Source organism: Dufourea novaeangliae, unplaced genomic scaffold (genome assembly GCF_001272555.1).
Source record: "Dufourea novaeangliae isolate 0120121106 unplaced genomic scaffold, ASM127255v1 scaffold23, whole genome shotgun sequence".
Lineage (NCBI taxonomy): Eukaryota > Metazoa > Arthropoda > Insecta > Hymenoptera > Halictidae > Dufourea > Dufourea novaeangliae.
This window is the reverse complement of record NW_015373894.1, coordinates 187,101-205,648: the sequence shown is the minus strand read 5'-3', so window position 1 is coordinate 205,648 and position 18,548 is coordinate 187,101. Positions and strand designations below refer to the sequence as shown.

Below are 18,548 nucleotides of genomic sequence, written 5' to 3'. Positions count from 1 at the left end.
AAATTTCATGCAAAAAGCACTTGTCTTGATCGTAGAGAATTCCCTTGTTCTCCCATTGTATATGTTATCCTGTATTTATTTTTATTCTTTACTGTTATTTAAAGGTTTACCGCGGTGACAATTGCAGTACTTATACGTGGCGTATTGGCAACAATGAATGTGTCACAAGAATTGATTATAGCTGTCAAGTGATAAATAAAGTTATGTGATATTTATCTAAAAATATCCGTCTGCCTCTATTCAATGCAATAAATAATCTACTTCGAAATACTTTCATCGTACAAATGTCATAAGTAAATTAATATATATATACATATATATACATATGTTGATTATTTAGAGGTTATGTTACCCATGGATAAGAATACATGTTTACGCGTACAGAAATTACGGCGCATTATTAACAGTAAGGTTGAATTCCTCTGCACGTGGGCATCTGTATTTACGGTTGATGAAATATAAAGTACTTAATTCGTATTCGTGTAATTTGCAGCCAACTTCAGTTATTCAACGCGAAGAGTGTAACAGCACTAAGGATTTTTGAAAACAAACATTCGTGAAACAGCTGATTCGTCGATAGTTAACCAGGCAATGTCCTTCAACGTTTAACTGTTAAAGAAAACCCTGATACAGTATTGCATTAAAATGTAAAAAAAAAAACAGTATTGTCTGTGGTGATAACGTGAAATCATTAGCGTGATAACCGAAGATGTGCGTTGACGTGTCTCAATGACGTAACGTTGTCTTCAACGAAAGTTCGAAATCACGAGAAACATACCGCAAAATGACTTCAAGGAGTTTCTCGTCAAGCTGTTCGACCTAAAAGTAAGGAAACCGACGTCCGTTTCCATGTTCCAGCAATTCTTTTTTATTTGTTCACGTTACGTGAGTACAAATTTAGGTTAGAGAACACAAAGAATATGATATTTCTGTAATTACCGTGTGCAATGTTGATGTGTCAAACGCGTCGGGTTATTTGTAACGTTTATAACATTTTTAAAAGTATAATTACAATTTAGAGTTTTTAATTTGCATTTTATTTCTGTTTCTCACTTCTTTTTACAACTTCTCATTTGTTGGATAATTTCACTAAACCAATTGATCAAGTGATATGTTTTACTGTAACTATATACTTGATATTGTATATATTTGTTTTGCACTGATAGTATTAGTGATCTTTGCATTATATTGTAATATTTTTATAATGTAGTTAATCGATTCTAAAAAAAAATGGCTAATTAATATATTATTATATACAATGAATTATTGTAATTGTTTATTGTGCCAAATGTATGCTTCATCAGTTGTAATTAAACTGTAAAAATGTTTTGAAACAATAATACATTCATTGTTTGAGATCTTTAGTCATTGTAATAGAATATTCCACAAATTCTTCAGTTATTTAATATGTTGATACAATATTTATAGCAGAAACGGAAACATGTCAGAAACATTAAATAATTTTCCGTTTATGTTAAGGTCAGTTCATCAGCAGAAGTAGAAAAAAAATTAAACTGATAAAATGAAACTAAGGAAGGAGTTATTGTTACTCTTATTGGTTATGTCTGTGGCATCCGAGCCAGAAGTTCCCAAAAAACAATCAGAAACTTCTGACGAAGAAGCAGAGGAAGATGTTAGTTTGGAAGATGCATTTAAAAATCTGCGCGAATTAAAGGCTTTCCATGATACTATTCGAAGGATGGCATCATCGAACGAACCATATCTCAGTGAGAAGATCACAAAAAGGAAAGAGGAAGTGGATGGCGAGCTGAAAACTAAGGAAGAAGGTTCTGCAATGAGAAATGTTTGGATGAAGACAATGATAGCACAGACCACGGATATAGATTTACCAAATAGTAATTTAAGATTGGAGGAAGAGGATGCAGAGACATGGAACGAGATGGAGCAACTTGAATCTTTGAGTGAAGAGATACAGGAAATACTTACACCGGAGCAACAAGAAGGTATTCTTCTTGCGTGAGATCTAAACGGAACGTGCAAAAAAGAGAATTTAACTTTTTTCTAGACCATGTTAGATCAAAATTGTCTAAAAGTAGAATTAAATCTGATTAAAACTAATGATATTTTAATCTTTCGCTTTTACAATCGAACTTCTAGCGGAGCAAATATTTAGGAAAGCACAGCGTCTCTTGAATGCAACGCGTTCTAATAAAGCAGAAGCTTATGGACTATTAACATCGGCGGCAATTCTTGGTCATCGTGAAGCCAGGTCAATGTTGGCGTGGGCCCAGTTACTCGGGTTGCAATTTGGTCCAAACTCTTTTTGGACATCTAGTCAGGACATTCCAGCCGCTTATCAAACATTTAAAGAACTTGCTGAAACTGGACTACCATCTGCTCATATGGTACATAGATCTTTAATAACTCAAATACAAGGTGGAAATACGAACATTGCAAAAATTATAACAGTAATGATACAATCAATGCATTTAATGTTAGCTAATAATAAAATGTACCTTACCAAACTGTTGACGTACAAATCTCTTTTAGGGCATGGGATTCTTATACGCGACAGGGTTAGGTGGAGTGAATGCCTCGCAAGCTAAGGCACTTCTACATTATACAATCGCAGCGCTTGGCGGAGACACGCGTGCACAAATGGCCCTTGGTTATCGTCATTGGGCTGGTGTCACAACACCGGCTTCTTGTGAAAGAGCTTTAGATTTTTATCGTAACGTCGCGAACAAGGTTGCAGAAGGGGTTTCGTTTAGTGGCGGACCAGTTATTCAACGAGTCCGACTTCTGGATGAACAGGAGAATCCTGGATATAACTCGGGAATTTTCGATCAGGATTTAATAGAATATTACCAGTTGCTAGCGAAGAATGGAGATATAGAGGCTCAAGTCGCATTGGGACAGCTGCATTATCAGGGTGCCAGGGGTGTCCCATTAGACCACGTCAGAGCTATGCATTATTTTCAACACGCTGCTGATGCTGGACATTCGATTGCAATGGCTTATTTGGGAAAGGTAAATAAAATCACCTCGTGAGAATATAAATATATTACGTTCGATAACGTATTCGTGAATTCTAGATTTACTTAGAGGGTAGCGACATGGTGGAACAGGATAACAAAACAGCATATAAATACTTCAAAAAGGCTGCTGAGCTTGGGAATGCTGTTGGACAAAGTGGTTTAGGTCTTATATATCTTTACGGTAGGGGGGTTGAAAGGGACACTGCGAAAGCTCTTCAGTATTTCAAGCAAGCTGCGGAACAGGGGTGGGTTGACGGACAGCTTCAGCTTGGCAATATGTATTTTAGTAAGTACTTCCTAGATTTCTCAAACACAGGATGGGCAATAAGTCCCTCGACACTAACAGTTATTCACTTCTAATGAAAAATAGAGTTCATTAATTTTATTAACATTAAAAGACCGTATTGAGTTTGAATTCGAAACCTCCCAGAACATTTACAATAACATTTGTGTTTCTGTATCGCGAAGATGCAATCGTTACATTGCAAATGGAGTACATATTGTAGGTTAGTAGACAACATATTTTCACATTGTACATGACTGTCTGTTTGCGATAAAGAAATAGAAGAGGGAACAAAGAAATACTTTCGGAAGGGCATTTTTGTCAAGCATCTTATGGCCCATTCTCTATTATTTAACTTTCATACTTACATACGATTATTGGAATTAATCGAATGATATTTGAACAGGTGGAACAGGGGTGAAGCCCGATTACAAATTAGCTAACATGTACTTCAGTTTGGCTAGTCGATCTGGCCATATTTTGGCGCTTTATAACCTGGCCCAGATGCACGCCACTGGCACTGGAATGGCCCGCAGTTGTCCAGCAGCAGTTGAACTCTTGAAGAAAGTTGCCGAACGAGGCAAATGGAGCGATCAATTGATGGTTGCCCATACGGATTACAGGGAAGGTAGAATCAACGAAGCTTTCGTGAACTACGCCCTCCTCGCAGAAATGGGCTATGAGGTCGCGCAGAGTAACGCCGCTTTTATACTCGACAAAGGGGAGACTACAATATTGTCCGAAGAAGAAGGACTGGTTAGGGCGCTTTCTTTGTGGGCCAGGGCCGCTGCACAAGGATACTCTGCCGCTCAGGTGTGAACACTTTAAAAGCTCGTGTACTTCGGGAATATTATGTTTTTTGGAGCATAACGATAACTAACCTCTAACTTGTTTTAGGTTAAGTTGGGCGACGCCCACTACTACGGCAGAGGAACAAAAGTTGATTACGAAGCTGCAGCTAGTCACTATAGATCAGCTTCTGAGCAAGAAACGAATGCACAGGCTATGTTCAACCTTGGGTATATGCATGAACGCGGTCTGGGATTGTCGAGGGATCGACATTTGGCCAAACGGTGTTACGATCTTGCAGCGGAGGCTAGTCCGGATGCGAAGATTCCGGTGGCCCTGGCGCTCGTGAAACTCTCCTTCCTGTTTGGTTTGGAATATCTACAGGAATTCAGTCTTGTTGATCATCTGAATAAATGGGATCAGCTGTTGGGCCAGAACTGGGACTTGTATCTTATAGGACTACTCACGGGCATGCTCAGTTTAATTATTTACTTCCGCAGGCCGCAGCCACCACCTCCTCATAGAATTAATTAGTTCTTTACTATTTTCCTTTCCTCCTTTTTTTTCTTTTTTTTTTCTTTGAGTCCATTCGCCTCTTTTAGATGAAAGTCAAGTTTGTTACTGATGGTTCGTAAATACACGCACGTGCGTGCATACCGACATGTTGTTTTCATTGAACCACCTCATTCGCACAAGATCGTCTCGAATTTTTTTTTCTTTTTTTTTTAAGGAAATTTCGTACTTGTAAGATTGTCCACGGTGTGGTGAGAGCGTGTGCTGATCCGTGCGTGAGTAGTCTGTATTTATTTGACATCGTTCGTTAAAACTTATTTATTGTTAAGTTGCATCTGGACATTTTCGAAAGATTTTCATTTCGAGAGGATACAAGTTTTTGTAATTTATTTTTGGCCCGATACTTGTATGTCAGTTTCGAACGTTGAAGGAGATACGGGAAACTGAAAGATTTCTCGATCTGAATTGTTTCAAAACCACAAGGTACCTACCTGTTTATTTCATTCTTTCGCGAACTATTTTAGTTTTTTAATTTCGGAATATTTACACTTTTAATTTTCATTACATTTTTAAGTTTTAAGTTTGATACTCTTTATGTGTATATGTATAAATGATTTGGAAAAAAAAATATATACATATATATACATATTTGTAACACAGCTTAAGTGTATTCATAAGTAGATAGTATCGAGATAAGGTTCGTTCATTAATTTGATCGGAAAACCCACTCGAATAGATTTAAAATTATAATTGTACTGTTGTACTTGAAATTACTATCGTAATTTTAAAAGTGTCTCAGGATCGTTATCGTTATGGTTGTAATGAGTCTAAAGTTTGCAACTTTTTGGAACGTAGAAATGGTTAGTCGCGTTAGTGTGATAACTAATTCTATAAGTTTGTTACATTATCATATTAAGGAATCAAATCTGGCCCAGACTAAGGTCTAGTCTAGATCCATAAAATTGTGGCTTTCTAAAAAATGTTAAAACAAGTTAATTACAACTTGTTGAATCTATCTACTTCTTAAGATGACCTTCACAAGGTCAAAGTCAATTAAGCGCACCTAGTAACTTTATTTAAATGTACCCGATGACTGCTGAAAATTTCGTTAAGTATATTAGAAAATGTTTTCAAAAGGATTTATTGGGAAATTCTGTTATTTTGAGAAACCGATGGTCGAAGTCTTTTCGTCGCCATGGAACCATAAATTATTGACCAAACGGAGATTATATTCACACCGTTTCTCGGTGCACCCGTGGAAAAATTCAAACCCTTAGTGCAATAATATTTTGGATTTAATCGGTTAAAATGCTGAAGGCCAAAAGGAAGAAGCGCAAAGGTGGAAAGAAGAAAGTGAAAAGGAAATGTGTGGACGAAAAGGAGACTCTGTCTTATGAACAGGAGATTTTGGATAACAACAGACAATTGGCACGGTATATATATATATATATAATTTGGTACAGTTTTCTACTGCTTGATACCAAAATAACTGATGATGTATATACCCACTCAGATAGAGACAGATGTTACAAGAAACTTAATCATTTTCTTAATAAAAAATAAGTGCAGTACAAATAATTTTTATAACATTAGATTTCTTGTTTAATATATTTCTATTAAAAACTGATACTTATGCATTGATTTCTTTTGAATTTATAACGTTTTCATCGTGTAAATTATCTAAAAATTTAAGAATACAATGTGACCTTGAACATCAAGGTCAAAACGAATTTTGGAAACTACATTAAATAATTCTTCGCAAGTTAGACTAAGGACACGAAATGAGGAATTGGAGCTGGAATCGGAGCAAATGAAGGAGAAATTTCGACAGCTGGAAGAGGATCGGTCAGACGTAATTGCACACCTGAAAAGAAACTTGGAGGAGAGGATAGAGGAGTCGAAGGAACTTATGGAACGTCTCTCAGCTCTTGAAGATCTGCGAAAAGAGGAACTGGCTGCTTACAAGAAGAAGGAAGAGTCGATGGAACTCGAATATCGCACTATGGAGAACAACTTAAGCGCAGAAGTGAAATTAATAAGTGAAGTGAAGTACATACTTCCTTGGGAATTTTATTTGTCGTTTAAAAAAATTTATACTTTTCTCCCTTTTTTTTTTGCAATTTGTTGCTTTCATTCTGTATCATTTATTCTTTCTTGAGCCGATATTTAAATAAAATATTAGGTCAGGATTTTTTTTGATCTTCATTTTGCAAATTCTCATTCGTTCATTCATGTGAACCATTTTTTCAAATAGCTGGTAAACTCAACGCGTTGGAAGATTGGCGTCTGGCACGGTTGGATCTGATGCAGAAGTTTGAGGTTCAAGAGAAAGAAATCGCGGAACAAGAAAAGAGGCATCAGGAGGAGCTTTATGAAGCAGAGAAATCGGTAGTCATTGGAAAAGCAATGTATGTGTTTTGTGGGAATTACAATTCTTTCCTTTTTGTCATCTAAAATAGAAATTGCCGCACATGTGTCCGATATATATACAATTAGACTTTTTAATAAAAGGATGAAGAAAGAAATGGAGGAACGTTTAAGAACATTAGCTGTGTCTCTTCGCAAAGCAACAAATTTGAGGGTAGCAGAGGCCACAAACAGGGCAATTAGAGAAAACGTGGCTATGAATCTAGAACTTGACGAACTAGTGAAGACATGCAAGGAACTCGAAGTTACCAGCAAGGAAAGCAAGGACAAAGAGCGTACACTGAGGTTGCAATGCGAGTTATTTGAAACGGAATCAAAAATTACGTTAAGAATGGCAATGAAACAGAGAGACGCTATTCACAAATTGGCAAATGTAAGGTGTCTGAATTCTGGAGATTGTACTTGAAAATACAAAATGAAGAATATTGAATTATTGTAGGACTTCCAGTCAATGTTATTGTATTATGGAAAAGTGAAAAGTGACAGTGCTCGAATCGCCATATTGGAATCGAATGTTGAAATTTACAAAAAAAATTGTCAGCGAATGGAACAGAAAATTCAGTTTTTAAAGAAACGTATACTAAAGGCGAGAACTGACAAAGAAGAATTGTTAGTGCAAGTTCATGAGAAAGATAAAGAATTAGAGGCACTTAAACATCTTTTCCATCGTGTAAAAAGCTGCGTTAAGGAACTTCTAGAGGTGAAGGATATTTTTAACAGATCTCTTTGTTGTTTCTATATTTGTTTGCTACTTAAACGTTAAAAATCTCCTAACTTTCAGTATATAATAGGCAGATTTTTATGTAAATCATTTATAGACTAATTTTCAAAAAGGGAAATTAACAGTTTTCTTTCAATTAAATCATATGGTCTGATTTTCATTTTTTGTAATAAATGGTGGTATTCTCACAGCTCGAAGGCGATATTTCAAATGAAGATTGTTGTGCATCGCATCTGAAAGAGCAGTTCCTTCAATGTCTTTGGGAAATATTGGGAGACAACAATATTATCGATGTTTTAGAACATTCTGCATCACAGGTACATTGTTATTGTATAACATATAAAAGTGTTATTAGTATTAAAATATGAAACTGTTCGCATTTATAAGATTAATTTATGAAAATCGTTATTTGGCATAAAGTTTAAGCCATATTAAATATAAGTAAAATTTAAGTGCCTGAAATCCTCATCCGTGAAGTTTAGTGGTGGAGATTGAGGTCTGAGAGAGTATTGTGTGCGCGTTCAGTATTTTTGTACGAATACAATCTAATGAACACAATTTAAAAATTATGTATTTATGTGAAGGTCAGATGTTATAATAGCCTTAAAGCTGCATTTTCCTTTTACGTCTTTCTACTTAATTTTATCCACTTCTATTTAAATACGAGCAATTATATATTTTCGTGTTTTATAGATTGAAAATATTAGCTGTCGTTACTCGGAAGGAGATCTGGGGCTCATTGAATCCTCGAAAATTTGTAAATGTGTGGAAGAAGAAACGGAAGACACATTTGAATATAGCGTAGAAGCAGAATCATCGGAATATTTTGACGAAAAGCAACAGTCTCGTTCAGACAGTAATATTAGTTCCAGTATTCAATCACCAAAAGAATCAGTATCTGATTCTAAGTTATAAATTTTGATTGTTTTTGTTATCATATTCAATATGTATAGTCAAAGTTACTAACTTCGAAGATATAATTTATTTTTCTAAATTCGTAACTTTAGTTATTCTTTTTGTTATTTATATATATATATATGTTTTTATAGTATATAAATTGATCAATTCTCTTACAATATTATATTACAGTGATTATTTTTAACTTGTCATGTTACTAAACAGACATAGAGAAATTTTGAGACTTGGTAGGGACAAATTGTACCTACTATATATATAAATAGTGGTGCATTCAGCTTCGTATAGGTTAGGTACAGAGTTGTCTCATGAAGAAGTGTAGAAAATGCCTAATAAAAAGAGTCAGGCAAGGTTAGTGAAGTTATTGTTTAGCGTATAATAATACCTTTTCTGTTAAATTAGTGAAAATATTAAACAGCAACTTAAAGAAGCTTCTTAGATCAGATTTGAAAATTTCATTGAAATGTCTACATTTTTTACTATATTAGTTATATTGAATAAAAAGATTGCAGTAATTTTTATATGCAACAGTGGTTTACGTAAATTTACTAATCTAAAAGTTAACTTACAGTTTTATAATTCTATAGTTATATAAAATATTTCATACTGAAATTTATAGATATTAGATGGTTTATATTTATCTTTCCAATCTTTAAATACAATTGTTTTATCACATATATAGATGCGTTATACTTTTAGAGAATGTTACTAATATATTGTTAATTTAATTATTTACGTATAGTGTCTAATAAAAATATTAAAAGTTTTAAAATTAAAATTTTTGTAAGTATCCATTAAAATTTTATAAATTGTGGGGTTTTTTAATACTGTTATGAAGGGTACTTTGTTTAACCTCATTAATTGTTGTATGAAATATATTCAATAATAATTGTAATAACATAAAATTAGGAAGAAACAGTTAAAGGAGAAAAAAAAAGAAAAGAAAGAAGATGAAAACGAAACGCAATATTTGGAGGAGATTATAGACACAGAAGAGAATGTAGCAAAAGATTTTGACTTTCTAATGAATGCTCCAGTTTCTGTAGATAACTACTTCGTTCTACCGTCAGAAAAAACGTTTGGTGTTGACACGTCTAAATATTCAGAGTACTTTACGCTCGATTTGAAAACATTGTCTGCAGCAGTAGAAACAATTCCATTCAATGAGATTGTTGATATTGATGCTAGGTATTTTACTGTAAGTTTAATAATTCTTTGAAATTATTCCGAATAAATTTATTAATTCTACTATTACAGTAAGATTGTTACTATAAAAATATCACCTATTATTTTTAGAACGATCAGTTAACAGACATTCATAATAAAGCAGAACAGGGTAAACAAAAATATAATGAAATTCTAAACAAATTAAAAGTTGTTAGCGACGTAAGAAATGTAGAAGAAAGTCGAGACTCGATTGATGATACGACTGAAGATTTAGATTTTTTACTATCACTTAAAGAACCTGTGGAAGAACCTCTGACAGTGAAATCATTATCCGTGTCATCTAATACCGGTAAAAATTTGAGAAGTACATTTAAAAGACGAATCTCATGTACGTATTATTTTAATCAGTACTTCTTACAGATACAAAGAAATCAACTAAATCTGGTGTATCTGTGAAATCTATAGATCTGGAGAAATGGTTGGATTCTGTGTTAGATGATTAAGGTATAAAGCGTAATTATTATATTTTGATTTTAAAATTTTTATTAATTTATATTTTAACTGTAAGTAAATGGAGGCAAGATAGCCGTATGGAAAGTAACAGTTATTCAACAAGCAAGTGTATTAGTCCATTAATATAAAAAACATAAATTTCTACTACTAAAAAATTGCAGTATGAAACACGTTACTGGATATTTCAAAAATCTTTTCAGTAGCGTTACTATTCAGAAATATAAATTCCGTTTGGCTATAAAAAGCAATTTTTCTAAAAAATTCTTCGATGTTGGTAAATAAATGCACATAATCAGTCTGTGTTATTCCAGAACTACAATCAGATAGGAACTTTCGCGTTGAGATATGCTTTCATGTGTTCATAAACTATAAGCATAATCGCACCACCCGGTCCTAATCGCAAGATTTTTGGTAGCAATCCTTTGTACAAGGCTCTAAATCTGAAACAAGAAAAATATTTACTCACCGATGTAACTAAAAACAGATATTTGATTAAGTAATTATCAAGGTAAAGTAACTGATATGAAACTAGAAGTTTTTGTTTACAAATAAAGTCCTTATAGTATATTTTACCCTTCTCTGCGATAGACTGTACAGATAGTTCGTACGGTCCCTTTGTATTGGATTTCATTCTGAGGTCCTTGAATGCGACTCTTAGCAACATCGAATGGTATATTCATACAGGACGCCACTGTTCCTGCTGTAAAACCTATGATAAACTAAAAAGTACGTGTTTACCAAATTAATATTAAGTTCGCGAATTAGCACATTTTAGCCAAACATTTAATCAAAATATATTAATTGTTTCTTCATATTTATAAAATGTATACAACGAGCTAGTTTGCAAATCAAAATAAATATATACGAATAAAACGGTTTTTTTTTTATTTATCTAAGTAAACACTACGTGATCCGTATTCCATAGTCAATAGTGAAATATACCTTAAGAAACAATTCTGGAGCATATTCCTTATGCTTGTGCACTTGCGGAAGAAGGCTGTTATAAATGCCAAAGTAGAATGTATTGAACACACCATTTCTCATTACTGTGGCGGACAAACCTTTATTGAGACCGTTTAATCCAAACCCTTGCTGGACAAGAATACGTTTGGTCACAGCAAAAGTGGATGCACTGTGTTTTATGTGCTTACGATCAGATTGCATTTGTACTTTAACTACTTCAAATGGGTTTACTAAAATGCCCTCTGTTACACCTGTTAAGAAGCCAGCAAAATAAAATACCTAAAAGAGAATATTGTTTTAATATCGGTAACATAAATTACTTCTGGAGTACTGGACAAAATGTTATCAACATACTTTATGAATTGCACGACTAAAACGATGTCATACAAACGTAAATTCGACGCTAGTTTTTTTTTATTTTAAATTTCTTTCAAATTCAATTCAGTTGTGTTCTTTGTGTAATACGTTATAAAACAATTTCTGACATTGTACGTACCATCATCTTTGAAGAGTAATTGCTAAATAACTTCTTGTATTGTTCAAAGGAGAAAAACTAGAAAAAACATTTATTCAATTATTAAAACTTTACTTGCTTCTAAATGAAATTTATATTCATTGCAGTCATTTGTCTGTATTTTAGACTTGTAGAATGATATTTATTCGATATGATTACATACTTTTACAGCTCTTTTCGGTGTTTCCATTATAACTGGTGGTATTATACCTTTCCAAAATGCTGCGAGCCCTTCATTTGCGTACATTTTTTTCATACAGTCACGAATTCCTGTGATGTGAATATTTAACAAAAAAAAAAATGATTATAGACAATTACAAAGAAATAATAGAATCCTCCAAGAAAAATATTGAATCGCTAGAGGATATATGTATATATATATATACAAATTAATGATAAATGCCTGTATAATAAAGAGCATCATTTTGTGTAACTTTGACCTGCAGTTGGAAACGTGTTTTGATAAGGTCCATCGGATGCATTATGCAGGCTTCAACAAAACCTGCAAAACCACCCGAACCAATTTGAATTCCAGCTTCTCTAAGAAGACCAGGTTTATGTTGTATAGTTTCTCTGTAGGCCATCTTATCGTCTACACTTCAGCAAATGTTCTTTGCGAATACTTTATTTTATTCTTCCTTCAGCAAACTATCACTTTTTTCTTTAACGATGATGAAATATTACTTTTTATGCATGTGTTTCTAATTTCACTGTAGTTCCTAAGATAAACATAAATATAACTTAAAAATGCAATATTACAAATCAAACGTTTTTAAAACAAACTAAGAGGAACATCATTCTGTCTATAACGAATTCAAAGTAATTACACTTTTCGATCCACGATTTCACGATGACTTTCATAATTGTACTGTAAATACAATTACGTAAAATTGTAAGCTCGAATTATTATGTATGAAATAGCATTATCCTAGGTACTGTATCTTATCTTACATAAACAGAAAAAAACGTAATAGTTGATAAATCCAAAACGGTGAAGATGAAGTAACTCGTTTACATAATTAGTATTTTTATTAGTATTTATAACAAAGCTATTAAACAAAAAAATTTAAATATTAACAATTCAGATGTTCGGAAAGATACAGGTCAATAGGATTAAGTTTCTTCATCGCGTTTAAACGATCTTAGTTAATTAATACAATTTAATGTACAGCCTGACGATTTTAATTAACTTTTGTAATCGATTTATTTAATCTTCTTTACAAAATTCAATAAGATTTGTATGTGACTAATATTTAATATTCTTAAATGTCAATCTTTACTGTATACAATAATAATGCGATACAAGTTATTATACATTGAAATACTTAATAACACTACAATTCATTAATATCACGCACACACATTCAAGATTAACAGGCAAGTATAACAAATTAGCATAAAGGACATAGCACAAAACAATACTAGCAGTTAAAATAAAATTTTTGTATAAATTTACTTGTGTATATATGTGTATAAATATATCTTTAAGGTCATTCACTTTTCAAGTTCAATGACCATGGTCACTCAAGGTCAATATTGGTTCAAGTAAAGAAAATACCTTATGTAATATTGACTTCCATTTTCCTAACATCATCAACAGATTTTTTTTACATAGTAACATTGTTGTGGTATGCCTTAAAATGTTTCTTATATTAGTTTAATTATAATTATTGCATAAACTCTTAAAACCTACATAAAACAAGAAAATTCCAGTTTCTCTATGGTAGGCTTGAAGTACTAGAAGCTAAGGTGAAGTCAAAAGTTTCAAAGACTCTTCAACTTATGATTATTTCTACTCCACTTTTTATTACACATAAATGTAAAATAATATATGCAACTTATATTCTATAATTTAGCAATTAACATTATAAACAGTTCTTCACATTATCTTTAATAACAGATTATAGTTAGGCTTCCAAAGTATATTACTTTATTACGCGATTAAACGTGCTGACAAAGTTAAGAAAACTGTTTTTGATTTATGTTAAAACATTTATTATAAACGTTTTTATGCCTATAATAATAAATTACTATCTCTGTGTAATACAGTTAATGCATCATGTTCCAACTGAGAATCAATTGTAAGTAAAAAAGGTACCATGATTATTGCATGACCGAACGTTTGAAATTGTTAATTTGACACAAGCGCATAATTAAGCATATGAATACAGAACAGTGGGTTAACTAGTTTTTTTCTTTTATATATACTGATATTGTTAGTTACAACACTTCTTGCGTTCAATGAAACCCATTGTGTTAAGTGCTTGCGGCGAATCAATCGAGTAACAGATACATCTATTATCTGTTAGTGAAGTGACCGCAGATAACAACGAATTCTTTGTTCACCTTCATGATATTCTAACTATTCTTCGAAGCGAACCGTACTCGAAACCTTGAGTCATTATCGCGGCCATTTTGTTGTTAGATATTCTAACAATCTTCTCGATGTCAAGTCTCATCGTCGGGAGTTGCACTGCTGATGATCAGACAACGGCGAAGCGTCATTTTAGCGTTAGGCGCTTCGTTTTTTTTTTAATTCCTCATTTTAATTTTTATACGGAGCAATTTCCAACGACATGGAGGTTAAACGTAGAAAGGTTTGTTTTCAATATTTTATTTCCTGTTTCATTAACTTTGTTCAAAGTATTAAAACTGTTTCCATAGCATAGGAAAATTCACGGATATTACCTACTGCGGTAAAAAATGATTACTTAATATAACCTACATTTAGCAGCATGCTGTATATTTACGTTTTAGTGGTTTATTTAATAGACTAATGGCGGTAATTCGTTTGGAAATTAAAATGTTTTAGGAATCATTGTAATCATTGATAATTAAAAAGTGTTGACTTTATCGGTGAAGCATATTTTTAAATACGCGAAGAAAGGGCCAATTCAAAAGTAGCTACGCCCATTAAATAGTTAATTACGTAAGTTTTAAATAAACCTTTGTGAATGTTCGTGACCATAATAAATTTGAATACTAAACTGTTTGAAACAAAATCAATTCCTTTGTGAATTGTTAATGTCATCGTCACATGCATGAAATAATTTTAAATTGCGATTGGTCATTGGAAACAATCTTATGTTGGTAATGGTGTTTTTTAATGTTACATTTTTCTCTTAATTGTTTGTTGGTCTTTATTTTTTTCATTTTTAATATTCTGAAATGATTGTACTCTAATACAGAAGATATAATAAAAATAATTTATAGTTCTAGTAAAGATAAGATGAAGAGTGAAAATATATTAAACATTTATTCATTAATTCTTACATATATTTTCATAAATTTTATGAAAAATTATGTAAATATATGTGAATATCTTTGCCTCACAAATCGATATTTATAAATTTTAAGTATATGCTACATAAATACTAATTATGTAACTTATATTGGAATAAATTTTGTCAGCTGGGATTTTATAAAAAATTAATATAAACTTTATCAGTGTATTTCTGTATAATAGAAATAATAATAACTTTGATTTAATAAGTTTGTCTGTAACAAGTTTTGTAGTAACTTTGGCACATTTCATTTATTATATCAATGAAAAAATTGTGTAAATAAATATAAGAACAATATATGTATAATATAGAATGCAACATAAATATTATATTCATTCGTAAAATTCATTGTAATTACTAATAATACTATAATTTTAATGTAGATTTAAGTATTTATTGTGCAATAACAAAAAATATAAATATATTTAATGCTGTACGAACCGTTATATGGTACACCCGTTATATTCTTTTGAAGATCGAGATTTCTCAAGTGCGTGATGCTCGTGTTTATTTTTCCCAATAATTGCTACATGTGAACAAACGTAAACTGCCTTCGTTGTGTCTACATCAGTCATTTTGATTCTAAAGTAGATGCAATATATTCCAGTAAGTGCACAATACAACCGATTTTGTGTACCAAATTAAGGATTTTTAATATCAAGTCAGTTTGAATCTTAGTATCTTTGAGGTTATTTATTAGTTATTTGTCTTTAATTGTTATCAATTTGAAAGTTATTACTTTTTTGTCATCTTTAAAAAGTTTTCAAAATGTACTATATTTATATGAAAAGAAAATTTTATTTAATATCTACGTCGAAGATATTAACAAATAATTGTGCTTCCAGTTAACAACAGAAAATGCAGATATCTATCAAGTGGAACCGAAGACACGTCCCAAAAGGGGTCATCCGGGCAGAAGATACTTTCTGGTTGTTGCCTTGTTGGGTTTCCTCTTTTTGGGATACATAGCAATATCGTACGATTTTGTCAATTGTTTATATATTAAATACCACAATCATGATATGAAATTATTAATTCATGTCAATCCTTTTACAGGTATGACCTAAAACCGGTACGTTTTGGCAGCAAGGCAATCGATACATTGGCTTTATCTTTGAGTCTGCAATCAAGATTTTACGTTGTAGTAGTTGATGCAGGCTCTACTGGCAGTCGTGCACTAGCTTTCAGCTTTTACGAGTCTATTCTTGGTGGCAACTTGATACTAGATGGTGAACATTACTTTCAAACAAAACCAGGTCTCAGTGCTTATGCAGACAGGCCTAAAGATGCGGCCAAATCTCTTACTGTACTGCTGGACAAAGTGAAAGCAGTCATTCCACAGTTAGAATGGCAACACACTCCTCTCAGCATGAGAGCCACTGCTGGTTTGAGACTTCTTCCGGGACATAAAGCTCAAGACATACTACAAGAATGTAGAACATTATTCGAAGATTCTGGTTTCCAAGTACGAACTTGGAATCTTATTATTTGCAAAATTCTTGATTCTTTACTTATTATCCGCTATTCCATTCTAGGTTTCTAAAAATTCAATTTCTATAATGGAGGGAACAGACGAAGGTATTTTCTCTTGGTTCACCGTAAATTTCCTACTGGAACGATTCAGTATACACAATCCTGGGAATACTGTTGCCGCTTTGGATCTTGGCGGAGGTTCAACACAAGTCACTTTTTCACCTACCATTTTACAGGTACAAATAATAAAATAAATAGTACTAAATAACTTTTCTTGCATTAAGATATACAGAATTCATTAAGATATTTTAAAATAACAGATACATAAAAGTTTACAGTTCAGTAACATGTAGAGATACAATTAAATAAAACAAGACGTTTCATTGAATTTGTGTAGGAAAAGAAACTCGATGGACACGTATACTCCGTTAACATCTTTAACCATAACATGAGTGTGTACACGCACAGTTACTTGGGGATGGGTCTTATGGCTGCTAAGAAAGAGATTCTAACTCATGGAAAGAACCTGGAGAACGTGAATCCACGGGAAACTGTAGAAATACGATCCGAATGTATAAATCCCATAGTCTCCACTGAATGGAGATACGGAGCACTTAATTACCTAGTCAAAGGTCCCCTCAACGGAACACATAAATTGGTGAAGAATCAAAATTTCGCTGGTGGAGAGGTGGACCGGCCAATCGTAAACTTTTCAGAATGCCTAAAAATCATTGAGAAATATGTCAATGGAGTTAAAAATAAACCAGAGGGTCTAAAGGATCACGAGATCTATGCATTTTCTTATTACTTTGATCGTGCGACAGAGGTAAATCGTTGATACGAAAATTTTGTTTAGAAATTAACATTACTCGTTTAATACGAAAGATTACAACGGTATCCAATGTATAACGTACACAAAAAGTTGCAGTCTGAAGTTATCAATGTTTCTAGGTTGGTCTTGTGGATCCCTTTTTCGGCGGTGTCGTCCAAGTAAGCGCATTTCTTAAACAGGCAATGGATGCCTGCGATTATCCGAATACTGATCAACCTTTCATTTGTCTTGATTTAACATTCATTTATGTCCTCCTTCGTGATGGATTTGGCTTGGAACCCACTACAAAACTATATGTAAGAATACGTAATGTACACACATTTATTGTGATGACTAGTCGACCGTTATTGACGTCCTTAAATTAATACTGACTTTTTTTCAAATAGCTGTACAAGAAGATAAATGGACACGAACTGAGTTGGGCTCTCGGCGCTGCCTTCAATATAATTCAGAATGGTCTTTAACGCGCCTGGTATATAGATAAAAAATTTACAAGTATTTTTGCACCAAAATTAACGAAATTGTTGGGACTTGTTACTTGTGGGGGAAGCTCTTCACTTAGGTAGGAACTGTTAATCTGTTATCGCATTCATTGTTCATAATACGTTTGTTTGCTTATGTTTACATACCTCAGGTCAATGATACATTTTTATCAATTGAAGCGTATCGCTTCGTCTTTTAATCGTGCATTGTATTCGGAGCAACCGAACGTTAAAAACAGTGAATGTGTTTCATTTTCCCGACCAGAGAGTCTAAACATTGGATGCCTGAACCCTCTGTCAGTTTTATCTTTTCTTTTTTACTTAATAAAACTTTTATTGCTGTCCAAGTCATGGGAAAGTAAATGTAAACACATACGATGGCAGCTTTGGACGGGGAAATCTTATATTTTTACAGAAATATATCTGTCAGGGAGTTCTTTCATTTTCAAAACAATGAAGACATTAATGTAATAGTTAAATACTTACTAGACTCAGTCTTAAGTAGATGAAGTGATTCTCGTGACTGGGATTGGCCATATCTCTCTTGTGATAGAAAATAGAAAGAAATGGTATAAGCGAAATATAATCGATTTAGCGAGACTTTAACCTAGTACTTTGCAGGCAGTACGATGCATTTGCAATGTGAAATTGCAATCATTCGAATAATATCTTA

General features: G+C 32.8%; 5 protein-coding genes across 6 annotated transcripts; 4 read left to right on the top strand and 1 right to left on the bottom strand.

Moving 5' to 3' along the window:
- Positions 1-1,497: 1,497 nt before the first annotated feature.
- On the top strand, positions 1,498-4,727 carry LOC107189370 (protein sel-1 homolog 1-like). The gene is made up of 6 exons (XM_015577891.1): positions 1,498-1,964; positions 2,119-2,366; positions 2,512-2,991; positions 3,057-3,285; positions 3,689-4,095; positions 4,180-4,727. The coding sequence occupies exons 1-6, from the start codon at positions 1,523-1,525 to the stop codon at positions 4,603-4,605; spliced, it is 2,232 nt and encodes a 743-aa protein (XP_015433377.1). The 5' UTR covers positions 1,498-1,522; the 3' UTR covers positions 4,606-4,727.
- A 1,165-nt stretch (positions 4,728-5,892) lies between these two features.
- Positions 5,893-8,647, top strand: LOC107189256 (uncharacterized protein C9orf117 homolog). The gene is made up of 6 exons (XM_015577745.1): positions 5,893-6,017; positions 6,352-6,623; positions 6,839-6,992; positions 7,096-7,384; positions 7,924-8,049; positions 8,426-8,647. Exons 1-6 carry the CDS (start codon positions 5,893-5,895, stop codon positions 8,645-8,647), a joined length of 1,188 nt encoding a protein of 395 aa, XP_015433231.1.
- Positions 8,648-8,945: 298 nt separating this feature from the next.
- On the top strand, positions 8,946-10,718 carry LOC107189612. The gene is made up of 5 exons (XM_015578181.1): positions 8,946-8,998; positions 9,557-9,845; positions 9,944-10,163; positions 10,235-10,318; positions 10,639-10,718. The coding sequence occupies exons 1-4, from the start codon at positions 8,973-8,975 to the stop codon at positions 10,315-10,317; spliced, it is 618 nt and encodes a 205-aa protein (XP_015433667.1). The 5' UTR covers positions 8,946-8,972; the 3' UTR covers position 10,318; positions 10,639-10,718.
- Positions 10,647-12,388, bottom strand: LOC107189246 (mitochondrial 2-oxodicarboxylate carrier-like). The gene is made up of 6 exons (XM_015577736.1): positions 12,208-12,388; positions 11,968-12,074; positions 11,787-11,843; positions 11,270-11,569; positions 10,901-11,046; positions 10,647-10,767 (listed from the first exon to the last, which is right to left on the bottom strand). The coding sequence occupies exons 1-6, from the start codon at positions 12,386-12,388 to the stop codon at positions 10,647-10,649; spliced, it is 912 nt and encodes a 303-aa protein (XP_015433222.1).
- A 1,882-nt stretch (positions 12,389-14,270) lies between these two features.
- LOC107189525 (ectonucleoside triphosphate diphosphohydrolase 5) lies at positions 14,271-17,857 on the top strand. 2 transcript variants are annotated; one of them, XM_015578085.1, is made up of 7 exons: positions 14,271-14,401; positions 15,934-16,064; positions 16,145-16,553; positions 16,624-16,797; positions 16,959-17,387; positions 17,513-17,689; positions 17,780-17,857. In XM_015578085.1, exons 1-7 carry the CDS (start codon positions 14,381-14,383, stop codon positions 17,855-17,857), a joined length of 1,419 nt encoding a protein of 472 aa, XP_015433571.1. In that variant the 5' UTR covers positions 14,271-14,380. The 2 variants fall into 2 exon arrangements, with proteins under 2 accessions (XP_015433571.1, XP_015433577.1); XM_015578091.1 differs by lacking the exon at positions 14,271-14,401 and adding an exon at positions 15,600-15,694.
- The last annotated feature ends 691 nt before the right edge of the window (positions 17,858-18,548 follow it).

Excerpts from the sequence above, each read along its gene's own strand:
- LOC107189370 (XM_015577891.1), top strand. The coding sequence starts at position 1,523 with ATGAAACTAAGGAAGGAGTTATTGTTACTCTTATTGGTTATGTCTGTG. Across the intron at positions 2,367-2,511 it reads GACTACCATCTGCTCATATG|GGCATGGGATTCTTATACGC; the intron begins GTACATAGATCT and ends AATCTCTTTTAG. Across the intron at positions 4,096-4,179 it reads AAGGATACTCTGCCGCTCAG|GTTAAGTTGGGCGACGCCCA; the intron begins GTGTGAACACTT and ends AACTTGTTTTAG.
- LOC107189256 (XM_015577745.1), top strand. The coding sequence starts at position 5,893 with ATGCTGAAGGCCAAAAGGAAGAAGCGCAAAGGTGGAAAGAAGAAAGTG. Across the intron at positions 6,624-6,838 it reads CGCAGAAGTGAAATTAATAA|CTGGTAAACTCAACGCGTTG; the intron begins GTGAAGTGAAGT and ends TTTTTCAAATAG. Across the intron at positions 7,385-7,923 it reads CTATTCACAAATTGGCAAAT|CTCGAAGGCGATATTTCAAA; the intron begins GTAAGGTGTCTG and ends GTATTCTCACAG.
- LOC107189612 (XM_015578181.1), top strand. The coding sequence starts at position 8,973 with ATGCCTAATAAAAAGAGTCAGGCAAG. Across the intron at positions 8,999-9,556 it reads AATAAAAAGAGTCAGGCAAG|GAAGAAACAGTTAAAGGAGA; the intron begins GTTAGTGAAGTT and ends ACATAAAATTAG. Across the intron at positions 9,846-9,943 it reads TTGATGCTAGGTATTTTACT|AACGATCAGTTAACAGACAT; the intron begins GTAAGTTTAATA and ends TATTATTTTTAG.
- LOC107189246 (XM_015577736.1), bottom strand. The coding sequence starts at position 12,388 with ATGGCCTACAGAGAAACTATACAACATAAACCTGGTCTTCTTAGAGAA. Across the intron at positions 11,570-11,786 it reads ATTACTCTTCAAAGATGATG|GTATTTTATTTTGCTGGCTT; the intron begins GTACGTACAATG and ends ATTCTCTTTTAG. Across the intron at positions 10,768-10,900 it reads ACAGTCTATCGCAGAGAAGG|ATTTAGAGCCTTGTACAAAG; the intron begins GTAAAATATACT and ends TTCTTGTTTCAG.
- LOC107189525 (XM_015578085.1), top strand. The coding sequence starts at position 14,381 with ATGGAGGTTAAACGTAGAAAG. Across the intron at positions 14,402-15,933 it reads TGGAGGTTAAACGTAGAAAG|TTAACAACAGAAAATGCAGA; the intron begins GTTTGTTTTCAA and ends TTGTGCTTCCAG. Across the intron at positions 17,690-17,779 it reads AACCCACTACAAAACTATAT|CTGTACAAGAAGATAAATGG; the intron begins GTAAGAATACGT and ends TTTTTCAAATAG.